This window comes from Scomber japonicus, chromosome 16, assembly GCF_027409825.1.
Source record: "Scomber japonicus isolate fScoJap1 chromosome 16, fScoJap1.pri, whole genome shotgun sequence".
NCBI lineage: Eukaryota > Metazoa > Chordata > Actinopteri > Scombriformes > Scombridae > Scomber > Scomber japonicus.
In genome coordinates this window covers 10,148,015-10,170,680 of record NC_070593.1, presented here as the reverse complement: position 1 = coordinate 10,170,680, position 22,666 = coordinate 10,148,015, and the positions used below count along the sequence as shown (strand labels likewise).

Below are 22,666 nucleotides of genomic sequence, written 5' to 3'. Positions count from 1 at the left end.
CCCTCTCTGTGCCACGCTCATGACCGGCTGCTCTGGATGCCTCGCTGTCAACCCTGTAACTGATAGCAGGTACTGACTCGTACTGTTCAAACCACAGGTTGCTATAGATACACATGACGAAGCAGGAATGACAACAAACAGCACAAACAAATTCATAAACACATATTTATTTTTAATTTTGGAACCAGACATTAACATCTAGAAAATGTTCAATATATATATATACTGACGAGTTCACACAGACTGTTAATAATTGCTTATGTTTTGTCAGTAAATAATTTACAGATATTAAGAGACACTGAAATATTTCCTCTGAACCATATTAATGCTGATTTATGAAGATTTTGAGCTAAAAATTAGACTTTTTCTCACTTTTTTTAGAAATTCAAACTGCATATCAAACATCTATGACATCTCTTTTCTACCTTTTTAGCAGCTCAGCCAGAGTTTACACTTTCCACAGACTGCTGATGATTGTAAACATTCTTGTCAGTAAATAATTTACTAACAGAAACATTCTTCGCTTAAAAAACATACAATGGCGATATGAGACCACATATCAACATCTATGACACATTTTCTACCTTTGCAATTCAGAGATTTACTTTTTATGCTTTCCACCGAGTGTTAATGATAGTGAATAATTCATTGACGGATTAAAAGAGAAAAGAAGCATTATTAGATGTAAACCACAATATTGAGATTGAGAAGTTTTTGTCAGTCTAAGATTTATATTTTCAGACTGAAGTCACTGAGTTGAAACCTTTTAAATGCCAGAAAGATTTAAAAAGACGTCTCTCTCTCTCTCTCTCTCTCTCTCTCTCTCTCTCTCTCTCTCTCTCTCTCTGTCTCTCTCTGTCTGTCTCTCTCTCTCTCTCTCTCTCTCTCTCTCTCTCTCTCTCTCTCTCTCTCTCTCTCTCTCTCTCTCTCTCTCTCTCTCTCTCTCTCTGTCTCTCTCTGTCTCTCTCTCTCTCTCTCTCTCTCTCTCTCTCTCTCTCTCTCTCTCTCTCTCTCTCTGTCTCTCTCTCTCTCTCTCTCATGTGTCTAGCTGCGTTTAGGTTGTTGTGACACTAACACGCTCCGTTGAAACCTTGAGTTATGTGGGTCAGCAGTTACTGAAGTGCACCGTGACACAGCTCATGTATGCAAAGGGTGAACAATTTCAGGCAAAAAAAAAAATAGTCACATTTACATTTAGGTTTCAAATACATTGTGGTGGTTAGGAAGGGAGTTCATAATATGGACAGAACTACCTGAATGTTATTAAAGACCAATATTGGCTCATTAGTTTTCTGTTTAACTTCAACATGTGTATCTATGGTCGCCTTTTTTTTTCTGTTTACCATGTCGCTGATAGGAGGCACTGAATCGGACTGTGTAAACGGCATGTTGTGATGTGTCTATCTCTACATATCTCTACGTTAAGCCCTTCAGCCCCCCTCGGGGAGCCAGCTTCTGTTGCCGTAGCAACAAATGGGTTAAAAGGTTATTTTCCTTCAAAGGACTAACCACAATATAAGGGCGGTAGGAGAGTTGGGGAGGGGGAAAGAAGTGGCTCCTATTACCAGTTACTCCACAAGTTAAACTCGGGTCTATGCACAGACTGTTTGTGTGTATGTGTGTGTGTGTGTGTGTGTGGGGAGATATGCTGGTAAAAGTATGTATGTGTGTGTATGTGCGCGAGAGTGCTTTGAGGTCAAGTGTTTAAATGTACGCCAGTCAATGGGGAAAAAAAAAAAAAGGTTTTGCAGACTGTTCACATGTTTGGTATGTTAATTTATATTTCCTTTTTATTTGGGCTTGTCTTGAGGTTCTCGCGAGGGAGGAGGGGTGGGGTGGGGGGGGGGGGGGGGGGGGGGGGTTGTTGTTTCACTGAAAGTTTTCAAACCGTTTGACATAAACAACAGAAATTATGGATGAAACTGAGGCCCACGACACAAACACACAGCTGTAACAACCTTTCCTTACTTCATCCAGTCAATTTAAGGGACATTTTAAGGGGACAAATGGTTTATTTAGCTAAAAGATTAGAAAATATATATGAATGAAATTCTATGTTTGCATACTTTCTATGCTATTTTCATATGGGGTTCACACTAATGATGAAAAACAGAAAGGAATCTCAAAGTGCTTTTTACTACAGTGTAACTTATTTGTTTCAATTTGATTTTTACCACCTGTGTTTTTAGTAATGATTTATGAAGCACTGTATATTAAAGTTTTAAAATATTAATGAAGAGTTTTGAGAGTCTTTTTTCCTGTTTATTTGATTTAATAACCAAGTTAATAATAATTTGAAAATATTTGTACCTTATACCTCTGTGAAGCTGCACAAGGGGGCAGCATTGTTGCAGCATTTCATGCACTGGACTACCTGCGGAGAGCAGAGGAGGGCGTAGTAACACCAGCTGAGAGCCAAGCTGGGCTGAGTTTCTCATAGCGTCAAATTAAGGTGTGTTTTGTTTGGTGGTGACTTCACCTATTTCTTCTTCTCACGTGATGGTATGAGGGAATAAATGGGTTTATTTATTAAGTTAAATATTCTTATTGTGACTCTAAATTCACATTACTGATTTGAGGCAAACAGGAAGTCTGATTAACTCACTAAGAGGGCCTCTGGATAAAAAGTCTTTATTCTCTTTTATTCCATATGCATATAGTGTATTATATAGTGCATCAAGTCAACTGGAATATGGCCTTTTACAAGTTTATGGTATTAATTGTATTTTGATTTAACAATTATATGCTTACATTCTTATAATGTAAGAACACCCACCCTGTATGTATAATATAACCTGAAAACATAAAGATATGAAGATGATATTTTAACACAGGGCCATTTGTTGTTGGCATTTTATTATATTTATTATTTACCATTTATTCATTACATTTTGCAAATCTGAGACAATTAAGATTATCATTATCCCAGAGGGAAATTGGTTTGTAGTGTGTTCACAGAATTGAACATACACTAAATCATTAAACATATTAAACATACACACTAAGAGAGAGGGATGAAAACGGTCAGCAGCAATCCCGAACATGGTCCACACATGGCATACATGCTTAATAAAACCACATAGCTCTATCCAGCTGTGCTGCTTTCTGTCCAGGTGTTTTTGTAACTTCTCATGCTTTTTCATTCGTATTTGTCCGTGAAACATCAAACAAGTCTTAAAATGGGCATTTGGATTTTTTGCTAAGCTTACTTCTTAACTTCTTTTTTCTTTTCTCTTTGCCGGCTCTTTATTACGGCCTTGAATCCTCATGGAGATGATCCAAACTGTTCGAGGCAAAACTTAAGAACACACCCATCATAACGTCTTAAATCACAATATGTGGTGAGCTGCAGGAGAGAAACACATCTGCCGCCATAACTTTTTCTCTTTTCATCCAAAAAATGTCTGATGTCAGGTGCATAAGTCAATATTATCATTTCTCGCCTGTCAATGGAATAGTTTTATATATGTTATATAGATAGATATATAGAGATGATATATTATCATTTCATGTTAACATTTTATAAAATCCTTATGCCTAAAGGTTTTGTTTTGTATTGCTTTGTTGTTCATGAGTTTGGTCTGATGTGAAGCTGACAGTCGGAAAGTGGAAAGCTGAATACAGGTCATTGCTCTGAACATCAATTTGACTATTTGATATGTGATTTTACATATTTGTGCCACATTGTTATCACTGGTCACTCAAGTATCTTTTTATTAATATTGTGATATTAATTGTAGCCATATTGTCCAGCTCCTGGTGCATACTAACCCTAACCCTAACCCTAACCCACAGAAAGGGAGATAACTAATTCAACTTTAGGGCTAAATTATAACATAATGCTGCACTTTTCACCTCTTTTCTCAGTTTGGCATCTTTTATATCATGAAAGCAATTACAGTACACCTGTGTTATTCTAAATAAACATGCTGTGTGTGTTTTATTTATGTCATGATCCATATTTGTGGTTATTTCAGCTTAAATTGCAGGTGCTAACACTAAAATAAGGATTAGTACCTGACAGTATTGGATGAAGCTGCAGGGAGTTGTCAGTGCTCCCTCCCAGCAGCTGCAATGTGTACTGAATGTTCTGCGTTCTCACTGTTAGATTATTCCATTTATTGTTTCCTTTCTCTTTTTTCTTCAGGCCTATACCACCATATTTTTGTGCTCCCTGGTGTGTTTTCACTTTATTAGTGAACAAAAAGGAGCAGAGAAATGGTGCAGAAAATGCAAAAAACCTCTCCATATTAGCATGAGTCTGTGTGTGTGTGTTACAGTATGACTGTGACAGTGTAGGATGGTTAGTGAACTGTAGCATGGTGGGATCTGACACTGGAGATAAAATGGTGTGGGGAACTGCCAACTCCCACTATCACCAGGGCGAGCAGCAGGGCAATCTGGGAAAGGCAAACAAGAACAGCATGCGGCTCAGATGTGTCCTCGCGTACTCTTTTTGCTCGTTCCAAACCGTGGGAGGAGGCGATAGGAGGAGGAGGAAGACAAATAGTAGGGAAGGGAGGGATCCTGAGCACAAGAACACAACTTTATCTAGCTATATATTGCAGCTGGAGAAAATTAAAGATCAGAGCGAGAAGTTAGGAGACTTCAGTGGGAAATGCTGAATCAAAAAAGCTCCCTCGCATTCATCTTTTACTGTCATTTGAGTTTGAAAAATTGCTGTCGTCTTTTATGTTTAAAAACACGCTTCTGAGAAATTCCTAAAACTTAATGATAACTTAAATTTGCGCTGGCATTGCAGAGCATCCATCAGAGGGACACAGAGAGACCACAGGTTATTTATCACGGCCCTCGTCCAATCTTCCTGTCTCCAAGTCCCTTCGAGGCTCAGATAACATGTGTCGAGAGAAATTCTGTTGAACGTGGCCAGGTGCTCCCCAGTGTGTGTGTGTGTGTGTGTGTGTGTGTGTTGTGTGTGTTAACAGGAATGTGTGTAGGAGTAAGAAACAGGAAATTAATGTGGGGATTTTTTTTTTTCCTAGCGCACATGCACACAGATTAATCATCATCGTTTTTTATGCTCAGCCCTGATATGATACTGTTTGTGCCTGGCCAAGCTGAACCCAGCAGGATGTGTGATATGAGGACTCTCAGCCTGAGGTCCAGGACTTGCTAAATCCTGGATGGATCTGCCTAAAAAAAAAAAAAAAGTGTCAGATTCCTGTACAAACGTGGCGGCTAAAATCTGCCGGATGTTTCCAAACAGTGCATGAAAGTTTTGGTACTAACTGAGGCTGAAATTAGGAACTACTGCAGTGCATAAAATGTCAGAAAACAGTGAATAGTGAGGCCAATGTGTGACAGTCTACAACTGTGCTGTGTGCTAGAAGACTAAACTAACATCAGCATGCTAATATGATCACGATGACAATGTTAAAATGCTCACTCTAATTAATTTGCCCTTCACAAAAAATACCAAAGTATTATTACACAAGTGAAATCTTTCACCTGATGATGGTGTGAGAAGTAAAGTTAAGGTATCACAAGTGATCCTGAGGGGAATGTGCACCAATAATAGTAATCAGTCAAATAGTTAAAAGATTGAATTGCTCACAGTAGCACAACAGGACATGTCAAAGGTTCACCAAAGTCATTATATGTATTGACTGGGAACCATCAATGTCTATGCCAATTCATCTAGTAGATTTTGAGAAATTCACTGGAAGTTAGACCTGCTGGTGGCATCAGATAAAATATCATGTGATGATCAGAGTCAGCAGGATTCAGACTCCTGAGAGTGGTTGTAACAAATTGAATGTGATCCCATCTGATAGTTGTTGAGATTTTTCATTCTGGACTCAAGTGGTGAACCAACTCACCAACTGACTGGAATTACCTTCCCTAGATACATCTAGCTTTGCTAATAAAAACTGAAAGGCCTTCTATTTAAGATTATGTGGACAAAAAAAGCAGCAAAGTCTCACCTTTGAGAAGCTGGAACTAGTTGGCATTGTTGCTTCACCTAAACAGAAAAGAGCTGCTGACTCCCGTGGTGCATTCAAGAAATGCCTGAAAACTCAGCACTTCTGTGAGCCCTTTTGACCTTTTAGCACTTTGTTGATTGTTCCACTTCTTTCTTGTTTATCTATGTCCTATGCATTTGTTTACTTCCATGCATTAGTTGCCTCTTACAAACCCCTCCCCCAAACACACAACAGTTTAGCACTCTCATTGCACTTATACCATGTCAGCTACTTGAGAATTTGTTCTTTTGAGCCACTAAATCCAATAATGATTGTCTTGTTTCACTTGTAAATTGTAATCTACCAAATGACAAAATGAAAATAGTTATCAATGACATTTCAAATCCTTTTAGAACAAGTTCCAACTGAGTAATGCTGTAATTAGACACATGTCTTACAGACGGGTGGATAGGAGAGCGTTGAGTGTGTGGAACAGATGAAAAACTGATGTTGGTGTCCAAGTTTTAATTGCAGTCTAATATGGAGGCCCTTGTTATTAAAGCTGCTACATGCCTAATTGGAGGTGATGAGTGTTTGCCAGACATTTACCCTTTGGCTTATATATAGAGGAGGGAAAAAAACATGATTGATGCACCAAAATGTTTTTTGGAGATCCAGACCTAGGCTCGGAGGCCTGGCTGCGTCATTATCTACCCCAGTGCAGAGGCTTCCTCCTGGGCTTGGAGTCGCTGATGAATCCCCATCTCTGTGTGCATTTAGATGGGGGAGCTGGCTGCCATGCAAATGCTTATGGCAGCAGCTCCTCTTTTCTGAACACATGCTGGATCCTTATTAGCAATTACAACGCCAGAGGGCCTATTTATACACATCTGCTGAGACGGGGCGCTGCAGTGGAAACAGATACATTCAGCAGCACTAATCAACGCCAGCCCAATCCTGGTAAATGAGATGGGAGGGAGGATGAGGGGGGACTGATGGAAGGTGGTAAGACAAAAACAAGGGAGGTGGAGCGATAAAGGAAGGAATAAAAAAGGGAAGGGACTGTGAACAGAGCGAGTATTTGAGACAACCATGCATATTCAATTACAGAAATGAAGACCAGATTCTGCTCAGTAAGCGCCACGACTCTCTCTGCTCCAACGCCTGACTGGTCATCTGCCGCAAATGAAACTCTGCTGGAGCCTCAGAGCTGAAATGTTTAGCCAGACTCCAACAGGACGCTGAGGGGAGGCTTCACAGGGCTGAAGTCACTGATTCACCATTTCTCAACAAAAGGAGGTCATGCAGGGCATGTTATCTGAATTTCACATTCTGCACTTTATTTGCCCCGAATGAATCCAGTAATGGTGATAGGAAAGTGGTGGACTGTATTACTGCAAGGTGAAGAGTTTTATTCCAATGTTAGTCCAACTTTTTGACTTTTATGAACTGGAATTTCAAAATTCTGTGATTTAAAGCGAGGAACTTTGGACATGAATTCTTTATACATGAAAACAGGTAACTTTAACCACTTAACACACGCCCCTGTTTTTTATGCTGTTAGCCTAAACGACATGCCCAAGTTGTGAGCAGCACAGATCCCACATAGTTTGAGACTCAGAGATGTGTCTGGTATCATTGGAAAGGAAACACTCTCAGGATTCTTGTAAAAGTGTCTGTGTGATTCTGTGACTTACTGACAAAGAGTGGCAGAGGTTACAATGATGGGGTTGTTTCACATGACATGTGTACAGACATTCAGGGACCTCTCAGCGGGATATAGACACAATGAGGCCACAGCCACAGGTCTTGGCTTCATGCTTGGAGTCAAAAGACCAAAAGATGAATTTTTCTGAATTATTTTTCAACAGGTATGTCCATGCGTTTTCCTCAGGTCCTTTTTGGAGACTCCAAATGGACACTTGGTTACCAAAGCTGTATAACCACAATCAAACACCTATAACTTCACATCCCCTTTGCCTACAATCAAAATCTTGGTCTCTAATGAAAGCTGACGCCATATTATTATTATTATTAATATTATTATTATTATTATTATTACATATAACCATATTTTTTGTTTGGCCATATCTATCTGTCTATCTATCTGTTTATTTTGGTATAAGTCATATGTCAAGTCGAAGAAGAACCAACCGTGTACCAAAATGCCGAGTGCGTAATGATATATGGTTCAACTCTTTTACGCACCGGGCGCACGCCGGTTACGCTTGGAGTTTGTTTATGGACAGCCAAACCTGATAGCTTAGTGTCATACACCGTTGGAAACCTCTGACTATTGGCTAAAAGGTTATCAACTTCATTTCACCGAATATTTCCATAGGCTAGAACAGCAGTCAATCAAAGCCATATCGTCATTGTTGTCGGTCACATGTCCTCATTGGCTTTGGAGACGTGTACTGCCTAATCCTAAACACTGATTGGCTTGTGTGTGGTGTCGTCAGAAGCAGAAGAGGCTCACGGTCGTAAACATCTAGTCACGTGTACTCTGAGATGGACGCGCAGGTCAGGAAATGACGTAAACGGACCGTATATGGTTTGTTATTTGTGTTATTACGTTACGTGTTGGACTAAATACATGGACATATTGAGGAAAGTATTTCGGTTTTATGGAAACGGATTTCATATTTCACAAGAATGGATATTTGGCGAACTGTACAGAAAGTGCTGAGTCATAAGATGATCGTTGTGGATAAAGGGAAGACTTTGAAGGTATGTAGGCATTATAGCTTTTCTTACTTAGCTCAGGGGCTAGCCGAGCTAATCGCTAATACTATTACGGCTGTGAGCAACCATATAAGTCGTGAGTGGTCTTGAATGAATCAGGACAATCTAAGCTTTCCAACGATGTACGGCATGAATATATATGTTTAAGGGTTGGTGTTTAAAACATGCAGAAGAACGTGTGGCTACTTCCTAACATCCGTCCCGTCCCGTAGACGGAACAGCGTGCGTTAAGTGGTTAACACTAGGGGGCAGCAGAAATAAATTGTAAACCCAACATATGTGACATTTGCTTATTTACACATCCAGCAGTTACGAAGCAACATTATAATCCCTTTGGAGTTATGTTTCTGTCCACCTGGCAAAATATTCACTTTTTTTTGGCTTTGTTTTTGCTCTCTATCAATACCTGATGGATATATCTGGCTTTTTAGATGCTAAATGCTCCAATATGTTCACTGGCTAGTTACTAATATGAGTCTTGATAATATTAAACAAAAGAAGAGTGATTTTTTTGTGTGTGCAAGGGTTCATTTAAAGTAAAAAAAATAAGCAGACCCCCACATTGGGAACCACTGCTTCATACAATAAAAATGTCCCAGTTCCAGCTGTTATAATTCAAGCATGGAAGTAATCATGTATTTTCATTTTTACACATCAACAGCCCTGTAGAAAAATGATATACCTTGGCTACTAATGGAAAAAAAATAAGTGAAAGACTCTTGACCTTCATACTGAGAATAAGAAATCCTTCGTATTGAATCATTTTAAGGATCTGTGTTTAAGTAAGTGAAAAGAAAATTGTTGATTTCCTGCTCACGACTCTCTTTAACTGCAGACTGGAAACTCTGAGTGGACCACATGTGCACAGACTAGTGAATGTAGAGATTAATTTCATAAATACACTTTATAATGTTTAAGTGGTCCACTTTGAGAAGTCCAGTTTGTAGGAAAGACAGATGTTCAGCATAATAATAGCATGCAGGCAAAGCAGTGTGTGTGTGTGTGTGTGTGTGTGTGTGTGTTTGTGTTCATTGGTCCATATTAAAACTGACAGGCCTGCTTATATGATACAGTTTTAAGTATTCACTGTAATGCTCGAGGACATGAACAATCCTTCATGCTCTTCAGTGCTGTTGTCTCAGTAATTGTCTGTTTTACTGAACATAAAAACACAAGGAGCAAATGTACCGTGGCTACTGAATGTTAAATGGTAAATGGACTGTACTTATGTAGCACTTTTCCAGTTGTTATGACCAATCAAAGCACTTTTATACTATATGTCTCATTCACCCATTCACATACATTCATACACTGATGACAGGGGCTACCACACAGGGTGCCAACCTGCTCATCAAGAGGAGACTAACCATTCATATACATTCTTGCCCATCTGATATTTCCTCTAACGCCATGGGGAGATTGATTTTTATGGTTTTGAGTGAAATGTCTCAACTAACATTGGATTGATTACCATGAAACTGTGTACAACCATTCAAGTCCCCCGCCAGGATTAATTAAGTTCATATCATTGATAAGGCCCAACTTTTTATTTATTAAAAAGTTATATTCTCATCAACCTCAGCTGTATTTTGCGCTAATTAGCGAATGTTAGCATGCAAAATACTGAACTAAGATGATGAACATGGCATACATTTTACCTGCTATGCATCGGCATGTTAGCATTGGTAATATGAGCATGTTTGCAAGAGTCAAACACGAGTAATGCAAGAGTACATACAATAGGACCACCCTGTGTTAATGTTTCCGTGTATATATATATTCTGATTTTCAGTATATCAGTTTCGTGGCGTCTGTTTTGCTCAACAACTGAGCATCAAACCGTTGTAACTGTTGTGAAAGAGTACACCAAACATAAATTGATAGGGTCTCGGTTGCCTGAGGGTCTGAATCGTGTTGCATAAATGAATGCATGAACTTTATAAATCATATCTGATCCTTGCTTGCCAAATTTGAACGTGTTTACACAGACTTGTTCTTGTCTTACACAAACATGTGGGGGCTGGTTCCAGGTAATGTGGCTTCGGGTTGTTTTGTGGATGTTATGAAAATATGACACCACTCTTGTTTTTAAGTAGAATATTTATCAACTTTCAAATTATTCTGATTTTCAATCCCAGTGAAAATATGTGTCTGTCATCACCTTGACCCCACAGTGTATTTTTTTAATATTGTCACTAGGAGGCGCCATAGTCAGAAAGTTTCAAACCCTACACATAAGAGCTTTAAAAGGAAGATAATGTCTATAACTCTCATACTTTCTTTGTGATTTTGGTCATTTTTTATTGTTAATCTGATTTGATATGATTTTGCTGATGATAAATGAGATAATTGCTTCACTGAATTGTTGGATTTATGATTTTAGCCACTTGAACTGGATTTTTACTCTTTTTACATCAATTATCATAATAAAAACGGCTCAAAATGTATCGTGTCTACTTTCTCATTTGTAGATGTGTGTTATTTAACTCTCATAATGTCAAATAATCCAGATTTAACTTCAATAAAGCCCATGTACAACCTAAAATCCACACCCTTCCGGTCCAGTGAAGCAATGTACTGAGATGAATCAGTCCAGGAATTAGGCCCACCCAGGTCTGCATCCGTGAGTTATTATAGCTGGGAGTCACTTCTATACGCTGATTTTCCAGCCTTTAATAGGTTTATGGCTCTAATTTTACAACTTCATGACTGAAGGCCTCTGATTCATGCTGACACAGCAGGTCTTCATTGGCAAATTACTCCAGCTTCCCTCTCCTCCTGCTTGACATAATAATAAAAAAAAAGGTAACATGTCAATTTAAGTGCATTGTAAGTCAACACAAGTGCTTTATGAGTGTGCTTATTGCCTGCAGGTTGCGTTCATTATGATCACATCAGGAAATTATCCACAGTGGATTACATTAGGTTTGTGCTGTGAGACTTTAAGGAGCCAGAAATGTATTTTTTATGTTTATTTCTTCCTCTCTGAGTGTATTTGTTGAATATAAACTGATGATTTCATGTGTTTGTTCACATTTTTTTTATATCAGTTTCACCATCAGACTGTGAACTTGACTACTGCTGCAGGTTTTACACAAACATTTTGATGCATCACCATGACAACCGAGATGCAGCGCTTCCTGCACTTAGATCTGTGTGGTATCGAGATATTTGCGTTCCAAATGAGAGCGACAATTATCACTGAGGGAATTGACACAGACCGTATCAAAACAAAGATAACGCTCTACTGTTTTACTTTTGAATGTGAATGTTCAGACAGGAAGCATCAATCTCTCTGGGTCTGATCTATTTTTAAAATCACAAGAAACTATTCCAGTTTATTCTTATCCTCCTCCCATGCAGAGATAAATCTGAATCAAGCTTCTTCTGTCTGGTGTTCTCAAAAACACTGTTAGACAAATCCTAATCTTCATCCTCAGTCATTACACTGACTTCCAGTTAGTCATTGTATGTAATATGAGATTTTTAAAGGAATGCTGCCAGTTTTAAAATCAAAGTACTGAAACACATATCCGATCTGCTTAAAGAGTATAAATCCAGTAGGTTTCCTGGATCTTTAGTGGCGGGTAGTGTGTCGAGTCGAAACCGTCCAAGGTGAAGTTGCTTTCAGCTGCAATGCTGCACACAGATGGAACCGACTTCCAGATGATCATAAAAATGTCCAAACATAATCACTTTCACATCTAAATTTAAAATTTAAGCGGTTCCTATGTGCCTTTAATGTCAATACTACACTTTCCTTTTTCTGTAACACTTTAACTTACTGCTTGTATGCAACCAGTTACTAAAAGGTTTATGACCCACAATTATAACATGTTTATCAGACATTTATCACTGTACTTATCAGCAACTATAACCCCTGCTATGGGCACCTATAACTGAAGGCTTATGTATAAACAGATAATGAATTGATAATGACAGTATAGTAAAATACAGTTATAGGAGAGGTTATGATTGTCAACAAATACTGCACATGAATAAACACTTAAAATGCCATTACAACTGTTTATAGCTAAATTTAATTGCCTTATAAACAATTTATTGAGGCACTATTTGTATTATACCATTTTTCTGTGTTTACATGTTATTTTATGTTATTCTCTAATTTTATTATATGTAAAACACTTTGCACTTGGCACTTTATTTTTTCATATCCACTATAACAGCTGCTTCAGTTAGATGTGTAAAATAAATGAATATTGACTGTAAGCCAATATTTTACAATGGGTCATGATCAGAGGAGTGAATGGCTGATTTGACATATGAAGTTCTTGCATTTAAATTGAATTGATCTATATTTTGGACTTTAAGTTTTAAAAAGTGAAGAATAAATGAAAATTGGAAAGCAACAATACACCTTAATTCTTAAACAAACACAAAATAGTCAGTGAATGTCAAAGTAATGACTACCAAGGTGGAGGTTAGAGCCATATTCCTCCTAAATTGTATGAAGAAGCAACACTTGTACTTCATTTTTCAGCCAATTTAAAGAAGCAGCTGAAATATGTTTCAGTGTTTCAGTCAGTCCAGTGTCTGTGGCCTTGCTCGAGATTTTTCTGTGACACTGAAAGTCTTTGTTGCAAAGAGAAGAGGGTGACAGCCAGACGGACGGGCGCACACTGGGTGTCTGTTGGGGCTTGTTTGTGTCTGTTGCCACAGCAACCGCTGGCCAGTGATGGCAGAGGCAGAGTGGTGGTGGTGGAGGTGGAGGCGGCTGCTGCAGCGATTCTCAAACAGTGAGGTTGGCTGTACAGAGCAAAAGTTTGTCGACAGAGCCCAAAAATATCTAAGAGGAAGCATCTGGTATACCCACAATGCATTTTTGAATGGGGATTTTTTCATTCTTTTGGCCAAGGACGGATCAAATTTCACCCTCTATGTATAAAATTCTGTATCAGCTGCACAAAAACAATGTTTGTTTATTCTGGTTCACATCAGTCTAGAAGAATGGTGGGGGCGTTTTTTATGTTTTTTTTTACTGCACTCATACATTAAAACTTGTCAAATTTGACCTTAACTGTATTCAACAGTTAAAAGGTCAGTAACATTATTCAAGCTGAGTCAAAAGGTAGCAGATAAACCCCCAAATTTATACCAACAAAAACAAATAAAGAAGGGAATGACGACTGACTACTGTTTCCAAGAATGAATTTTCTCAGGGATGTGCAGATGGTCCAGTGTTTTTGGACGCATTCTGTGTAAATTCAATGTTCCTAGTTTGAATCCTGGACAGGAGCCTTTGTGCGTCATCAGCACAACCGAATTTCTCTGGTGTTTTCCTGTCTCTATAAACTTCAAATAATGGCAAAATACTATAAAAATCTTTCAACCTCAAGCCAACATAGTTAAGAAGTCCTTCGGGAGCTCAGAGAAAAAATTAACATCTCTTACTTTACGACGACTGGGCCATCTTTATCTGTTGAGCAAGATCCTATGATACGATCGAAATGTTTCAAAACATGGATCTTGTGATGAGATATTTTGCCATTTACAACTGCGAAAATGTTTCTAATGGTCTGATGGACATCTTGTGACTTTTACTGTCCACTTAGTTAAAGTTTTATGACGGTTGACCTCTTTAAACCTTTTCAAAACTCATGATTTTACCACAAAAAAATACATAATTGTTACTACATTTAAAATATGCAGTTTCTCTTATGTTATGAAATGTTCCAGTGTGGGGAAGCTTTGACCTGATATTTAAGTGCTCCTCCACAGTTACATAACTTACATAATCTTATTTATATGTAAAAAGGTTATAGGAAAACATAGAGTTGAACTGTTTCTCAGCCAAAAAAATTATGTATCATGGGTTTAAATGGATTGGGGGATTAAATTACACAGAGAGATGAGACACATTAACACTAAATGCAAGTGACTTGAATGTAATCAGCTAAAAATAGAATTGCTTTAATTCTTGGGAGTTTTGATGCAGAGAGAATAAAATGTAAATACAAATGAAAAATGACACAAACTTTAGAAAAATTTCAGAACAAGAAGAGGACAACCACTTCTTTATTACTCATAGGAATACACACCATCATCTTTGCTCTGTCCTCAACAAAACAAGGACAAAAACAACAAAACAAATAACATGAAATGAAATAAACCCACACACAAAATGTTTCATTAGAGTAAGATACAATTTGTCCGCTGGTTTTTATTGTGACTAGTTGTGACCATGCTGGCGCCTTCGAGCTGGTTTCCAGGCAACGGTTTATGTGTTTTTTTTCAAGCTTGAACCTGATGATAGAGCAGAAAACAAACATCAGACAAACTGTGAGGATGAATTTGCTTAGAGTCATGGTCTGTTTGTCTTATCAAATAGAAAATGAAAATGAACAAGCAAATGAGCAAATGAATGAACTCACCTGTCTATTTATATGAGTGGCTCTCGGCTCCACCACGTCCAAATCCTGAGAGAGGGAGAAAGAGGGAAGAAGAGGAAGAATTATTAAAATTAAAAACATTTATTTTTATGTAAGGAGTTTGGTTTCAAGTGAAATTAAAGCTATGATGGCCTCAATAATTATACTATACTATACTACAACTATTCTCCTCACGAAAGATAAGAGTTCAAAGAAATTTTTATCAATGATGTAACGACTTGTTCTTCGAGTGTGTGACCCTATTAGGTCAGGAGACACTGTGGGCTTTGATAGGATCTTTTACAACCATCCCTTCACAAGGCTCTCCTGGTTGTGATAAAACCTTACGGGCAAAGGTAACAGAGCCTTTAGCATCATGGCTGCCAGGGTCGCTCACCTTGTTATTTTTATTGTCATAGTAGTTAAAGGCCCTAAAAGTTAAATGTTTAAATCAGGTTTCTTCCTATAAACACAAAACTGTCTGTTAAAGTGCTTAAGCGAAAATTGTTGTGGTTATTTCACATGGCAGATTTCTGTATATAGCAACATTTGAACTGTGCCAAAAGTGTTGATGAAGCAAATTTACAAAAAAAAAAAAAAAAAAGCACGGAAGTCTGTTTTTATATCAACTTTGATTGTTACTTATTTCCTGTTAAAGAGAAATATTTATGATGTTTTTAACAGTTAAGGGATTGTCATTGTTGTGTCAGTACATCTGAGTGAACTCATTCATTGTGTGAAAAGAATCATGTGAGGAATATGTGACTGTTTTACGTAACAATGCTTACCTTTAGGTCCAAACATAGCACCGTAGCAGGGATTGTGACAGTATGGCTTCCCTTCATGCTGTAAGAGGCAGAGTTGTATTATTACTGACCATATCACAACTAAAATATTAACACTAGTAGTGTTGATATAATATAAAAATGAGATTTATTAAACTTAGTTCTGCCTTAAATATAAAACTTTTTTAAAATTGTATTGTTATATATTGTATGTATTGTTATGTTATTGCATGTACAACATTGAAACTTTTTTGTTGTTGCTAAAAAGACATCATCAAATCATGCACATGTATACTATATGGCACATTCAGGGTTGGGTACCAATAATGTAATAAAATGGATCCAGTTTCAGGTTGGTAAAATAATTAGGTTGTTTAAGCTCTGGTTGGTTAAATCTAACCAATCTCTTATGAAATCTTTCAAACCAACAGATGATAAGTCCTTAAAATGCTTAGGGACAAATCAGTTCCAGGGAAATTGTGGAAACTCCCAGTGTGAAAAGATTGAAAGCTCCAGAAAAGCTACTAATAACAAACTATTTTAAGGTTTTTGAATGAAAGTCTTTGATGCTTACTTCTTAAATATTAACTTTTTAAAATAAGTTTTGGTGCTTAAAATTGTCAAAAGTTACTCCCAAACACTAAAGGCTGAAATTCAATAATAGACTCAGATTCAAACCCAACTCTCTGTACAATAAGCAAACTAACAGAATATACATATCATGTGTCTCACCTCTGCATGTGAGCCTGCTGACAGCGTCTTGTTGCACTTCTCACACTTCAGACATGGCCTGTGCCAGTCCTTGCCCAGTGATGTCACCCTCTCGGCTGCCAAAGACATAAAAGGACACAAAAATTAAAAACCACATTCTCTTCAACTTCCACCACAAAGACAGCTACTGTAGTCTGGAGCGAAGATAGAAATGTGTGACAGGGTCACCCTGGGTCATTTAATCAGGTTCAGATGGAGCATTTTTGCATTGCATTCTTGTTTAATGAGACAAATAAGATCTCTTTACGGATTAGTTCGAGAACATTGTTTGGGTGTGGCGCATGTGGGAAAAGTGAACTGAATGTCCCTAAGGAATCTGCACTCCTCCTGCCTCATAAACTGATAAAGATGGTCTTTATCTGCAAGGCTGATCTGCACAAACACCCATCAGGAGGGCTGTAAATGTGGGGAGGAACTCAACTTTGTGTCTTGTGTTTCAGGTTTTTACTAGACTAGACGGGCTTTAGAGATTTGTCCCTGGATTATGAGGGAAAGGGGACCAAGGAGTTGGAGAGAGGAAGCACAGGAAATGCTAAAGAATGGAGAAGCGCTATCATAAGTCAAGGCAGTTTCTATCAAAACATACCACAATTGAGGAGTGCAAAACAACCGGGAATGTACGGAGGCCCAAAACTGACACAGGAGATAAATAAATAAATAAATTACTGTGATAGATTTAAAATAAATAAGTAAATATTTGGCTGCAAAAGTCCAAATAAATACATTTGCACATTATTATTATTATTATTATTATTATTATCATCATTTTCATGAAGCAAATAAATATATTATTATCTATTATCTAAACTATCTATTTATTTTATTTTAAATTAATTGTGGTCATTTATTTATGTGTTCATTTCTTGTGTCACCTTTGGGCGCCTCCACAGAAACCTAAAAAAATATGTATGAACAGGTGAAGCCATAAGCCCTAGCAGCTTAACCACAATACCGGGATGCTGTTTGACACATTTCCTCATCACACAGACTAAAAATAGCCTGATGTTTGCAGGCTGAGATTATGCAACAGGCTAGGGGAAAAAGAAAAAAGTTGTGCCAGGGTGGGGTCAACCTCACAGTCCAGCTCTATGAAAACATCTCAGCAGAATGTGGTGGTCTGACCCGAACTAATTACTGTACTTAAGTTCAAATAACAAACTAGTAGACTGAGCAAACACTGCACTCTAGCTTGTCATAGCAGTAATGACGAAGGGTATCCCAGGTTAAGTCAGGTCAGAGTCCACCCTGATTGTTCAGTTTGATGCCTGTGTATGTTGGTTTACTCCTGATTTTAAATGGATCTGATAAAGCTTACAATGGGGGCGTGACAGACAGAAGAATAATACGCTCTCTGCATCAATTTATGCTGACTGGAGCGATGTGGAAACCGTCCAATATACACAAACACAGACAAATCTGAATGGAAAAACATTCTGTGAAAGGAGGCTGTTCAGCTATTCGCTCATTCCTTCCCAAATTAAGATTCCTGAAGAGATTGTATAACACTTTGACATGCTAAAAAAAGAAGCTGATCATGCAGTCCAGAGAATTTAGAGTTGAGTGAATGACCTCAAACACAGTAGCACTCTTCGTGGCATGGACGTAAACTGAATATCAAAGATTTAAAGGAGTGCTTTCTGATTAAAAGATGTTCTGTCTATTAGATATGTAGCTGAAAATAGGAGGAGGACATTCCTTCTTCTTTTTTTTGACATCTTCTCAACTAATTTTTCTTACCAACTACCAGCACATCCAAAGCTCACTAATTAACACATTGCATATATTGTTAAATCGCTACACAAAAGAGATATAACATGTTACTTTATGAATTTTAGAGGTTCTGGTAAGAAAATGTTACTTTGGCACAGAGCCAGGTTAGCTTTAGCTGTTTAATTACGTTTCTGGTCTTAGTGCTAAGCTAGTCAGCTACTGGCTGGATAATTTTGGGACAGTATATATATTTACTTTTTTGATATGAGAAAACAACCACCATTTTCATGTCTGTGTAGTAAATATGAAGTTAACAATAGCAATGGTTAACTTAGCGTAGCATAAAAACTGGAAGCAGAGGGAAATGGCTAGCTTGGCTCCATCTGATGCTAACGAAACTTGCCTATCAGCAGCTCTAAAGCTAATTAATTAACACTTGTTGCATGAGACATAATGTGTTACTTAGTGAAGAGATCTTGTTGAGCCAGGCTAGCTGGTTCACCCTGTTTCCAATGTTTGCGCTACACTAAACTTAACAGTTGCTTGCTGTTGCTTCATATTTAACAGATAGATATGAGTGGTATCAATCGTGCTTTTCCCCAAAATGTCAAACTATTACTTTTTAAGATATTTTTAAAAATCATGACTTAGATAAATGCTACATGTGGGAACACATGTAGCACATGATTTTAGGAGACATTGGTTCCTTTGATTCCTTCATAGTCTCTGCACACACAACCTGTACTATATTCTCCTCTTTGCTTCCAACAATCACTCACTCCCTTTTTTTAAAAAAAAAAAGTCAGTAGTCCTGCAGAGAAAAAGCATGAGCGCCTGCAGAGTTTCCACCAAGAACAATTTATTTACAGTAAATGTTTTGTCTTCTGGTCTGAGTGTTTCTGGAAGAGAACCAGATCCCCCTCCACCACCACCACCACCACCTCCTTCTACTCTATTATACAGGCAAGCAGCGGTAGCCTGATTGCTTCCATCTGAGAGCTTAGTAACATTAAGACAGATGAGTAGCAACAGAGACAGCAGAAAGAGGGGAGGACGAGGGGAGCGGAGCTGCGAGGTGTGATGGAGACAATCTGCAGAGTGAAGATGGAGTGAAATATGGACGTTTGGACGTTTGGTGGGAGATTGATGCAAACAGTTCAGGACAATGACAGGACTGTGCACCCACATAAAGAATACAAAAGCTTTGTTTTAGGATACGTTTTTCCCTCAGCTATATTTTAGAAAAGAGTAATTCATCTTTTTCTGCTTTGAAAAAAGATTGCTTGGTATGTTCTGGTTTAAACAGATTGGTTTGCTTGTTTAGCCCAGGAGGAGAGTTTATCCACAAGAAGAAAGAATAGAAAGGATGGCTTCCCAGTCGTGTGGTCAATTTATCTGACTGACAGTCCAAAGACTTGGCAGCACGCTGACTTTGTGTTGGCCTCAGCTTCTGTGTCTCTCTGGAGAAGATTTACTCTGCTGCACATTACTGAGCTGCAGTCAATGTGGTAAATGGATTAATACGAGGGGGGAAAAAACCCCAAAACGATGCAGTAATTGGTCCCAACTTTGATGGTATCCTCATGAGACAGAACTACAAGATCGTACTTTTTCCAGGACAGAAGGAACCTGCTTCCTCTGCTTCACTTAATCATTATTCATGCAGCTCATCAGTCACTACGAAGGACAGCGCTATTCCAACAGGGAGCACAGAACCTAAACTCGTATAGCTTGATAACAAGGAAGCTTGCAGAGTGCATGGACCTTTTGAGGCTACCAGACATTAATCTGCAAGAACACATGCATACTACATAGAGGTTCATATGTATTTATTTTTACTGCAAGACTACATGCATACAGACAGATGTAAAAACTAAAAATAGGCAGCCAAGAGGCGATAGGTTGACATTAAAGTAAGCGAGCAGGTGAAAGTGAGTGGTTTCCCTTGAGTGGTGAAAGTAACTACAGTACTATTTTGAGGTACTTGAGCTTCAAAAACTTTTTCTTTCATTTTTCTGCTGCTTTCTACTTTTACTGCACTGTATTTTCAGAGCTAAATATTGTACTTTTAACTAGTTAATAAATTATGATTTTACATACAAAAACAAGTGATGGATTATAGATTAAACCAACCAAAAATACACAGAGAAGTTGAATCTTGACTGACTATATTAGATATTAATGAAATACATGTTCTAGTATCAATAATAATGGTCCAATAATATAATAAAATATCACTCAGTCTGCATGATGAGTACTCTTACATTTCATACTTCCTCTTGCAAATACTCCTGTACTGTTCTTAAGTTACATTTTGCATCCTTTTACATGTACATGGTGGTACATTTTAACAGATTAAAATGAATTATCTGCATACTTGAACACTAAAAATACATTGTTCATTATTTATTTTCTGAAGGTCTTATAAATATTTAACTTGCCTGCATGCAAGTTATACGCTTACCAAGCATGACACTCTAAACATTCAGCTTCCTGTTTCCTCATTTAACCTAAGAAGCTGCAAGATTTCATTAACCAGGAAATGTTCTTAACACATTTCTGCAACTAATATAAAGACAATGTACTTAAAAATCAAATGAAAGTAAAAATCTTACCGAAGTAAACCTCCTTCTGGCACTTTGGGCACTTTGGCATTTTGTTGCAGCTGTGTGTGTTTATCTACGGAGGAGAAAGAAGCAGTAAGTATCCTCTGGATCAAGAGTGACTGCAGCTGTACACGGGCCCACCTGTCAGCTCTGACCACGCCTTGCTGTGATGTGCAGATGTGTGCTCCGTTGCTGTTTTTATAGTGCCGAGGAAATAGTTCAACTGAAACTCTTCTCTTTTTTTTGAATTGTGGGAGAGGCTTCAGACACATTGTTGGGTCTGTGTGTGCGGGCAGGAAACATATCATGGGAATTAGACTGCTGTCCTTACATGAACTCTTCCTCTCTTAATTTCTTTTATTGCAAACATCTAAAAGGATCTCAACTTTTTAATGGCCTTATTATAAAGATCCAGATGTTTCTCCATATGTAAAATGTCATGTATGTAAATTTTGCAATCTGTTTTTATTTTATTTCTATAACCTATCTTTATGTTTCTCTATATATTCTTATGTTTGATTATTGATTATGTTATCCTATATCCGTATTGGATTAGATACAGCAGTAATCTGGGGGTCAGAACCCTCCAGGGGGTCACAAGATAGATATGAGGGCTAATAAATACTTCAGAAAAGCCATACTACACATCTGTTATATAAAATTAGTTCTCTTATATTTGGTATTTTCTGGTCAAATTCTGGATTGTTTTACCTTTACACAACCACAAAATGTATTCAAAAGAAACAATATGAAGGTAAAAAAGCACTCTTTGATACCAGAAATGTGACATTGGATAAAAGGTCAACAGGTTCAAGATAATAATGAGGTGACTACTAAAAGGAAGCATATTGTTTCCATGGACACAAATCTGAATTTAGTACAAATATTGTGCAAGCTAAGAAAATCCAACATCTTTGACTGTTTATCATCATGTGACTAAAGTGTAAAGCCTGGAATCCTTAGCTGGACATGATATGTAATACTCTGGTCAACTGATTAATCTTCGCATGTCTACATTATTCATCTGTGGAACAAATACTTAATTATTAACACTCAAAGCTTTGTTCTTCTATCTGGGCCTAATTCCCCCTTTGGGAACTTTATTTGACACCTTCCCAGTGTTTATTGGAGAGCTGCTACAGGGCTAATCACTAAATATTGTAGGGTTACACTGGGTCATCAGTTTGTGTCTCTGGTATCAGAATATGACTGTATTATAATGAAGTAGATAAAATGTTGTTTATTGTAGGACATAAAAGAGTTCATCTCAAGGGATAATAGCTGTCAAACTTACATTGGTAAACTTCCAAGTCCCTTCCCCTCATTATTTACTTTTTGGTGTGACGTGTGTATGAGGTGATTAAAAAAAAAAGGGAGCTCCTTACTGCTCTGTCATAATCTACTGGTCATTTGACTCCACCAATCTTTTATTAGCTGGGTGGGAAGATAATCCACATGATATATGATATCAACATAAGGTGGATCAACAGAACTGGCAGTGACTGAAGGGAAACACCTTTGTAGAGATTGGATTTGTATATTTATAGGAAATTGTAGCTCTAAAAAGAAGTGACAGGCTTTTACTGCTGCTTAATAATACTATCAGTTTTATTAGTTATTGTACTAGTAAATTTTTTAAGATGCACCTGTGGTCAGACAGACTAAATCCAGCAGGCCAGACGCCACACAGCTGCTTTGCTTGCAGTTTTTTTGTGAGTGTGGAGGGAACAAAGTGT

At 37.8% G+C, this 22,666-nt stretch overlaps 1 protein-coding gene across 1 annotated transcript; it reads right to left on the bottom strand.

Moving 5' to 3' along the window:
* Nucleotides 1–14,661: 14,661 nt before the first annotated feature.
* Nucleotides 14,662–21,109, bottom strand: crip1 (cysteine-rich protein 1). Its single transcript, XM_053336150.1, has 5 exons — nucleotides 20,940–21,109; nucleotides 16,576–16,670; nucleotides 15,847–15,904; nucleotides 15,062–15,106; nucleotides 14,662–14,933 (listed from the first exon to the last, which is right to left on the bottom strand). Exons 1-4 carry the CDS (start codon nucleotides 20,977–20,979, stop codon nucleotides 15,066–15,068), a joined length of 234 nt encoding a protein of 77 aa, XP_053192125.1. The 5' UTR covers nucleotides 20,980–21,109; the 3' UTR covers nucleotides 14,662–14,933; nucleotides 15,062–15,065.
* Between the last annotated feature and the right edge of the window lie 1,557 nt (nucleotides 21,110–22,666).

What these genes read in the sequence shown, in the direction of transcription:
- crip1 (XM_053336150.1), bottom strand. Translation starts at nt 20,979, where the DNA reads ATGCCAAAGTGCCCAAAGTGCCAGAAGGAGGTTTACTTCG. An exon ending in CCAGAAGGAGGTTTACTTCG is followed by an intron (nt 16,671 to 20,939) that starts GTAAGATTTTTA and finishes TGTCTTTGGCAG; the next exon opens with CCGAGAGGGTGACATCACTG. An exon ending in CAGCAGGCTCACATGCAGAG is followed by an intron (nt 15,905 to 16,575) that starts GTGAGACACATG and finishes TGCCTCTTACAG; the next exon opens with CATGAAGGGAAGCCATACTG.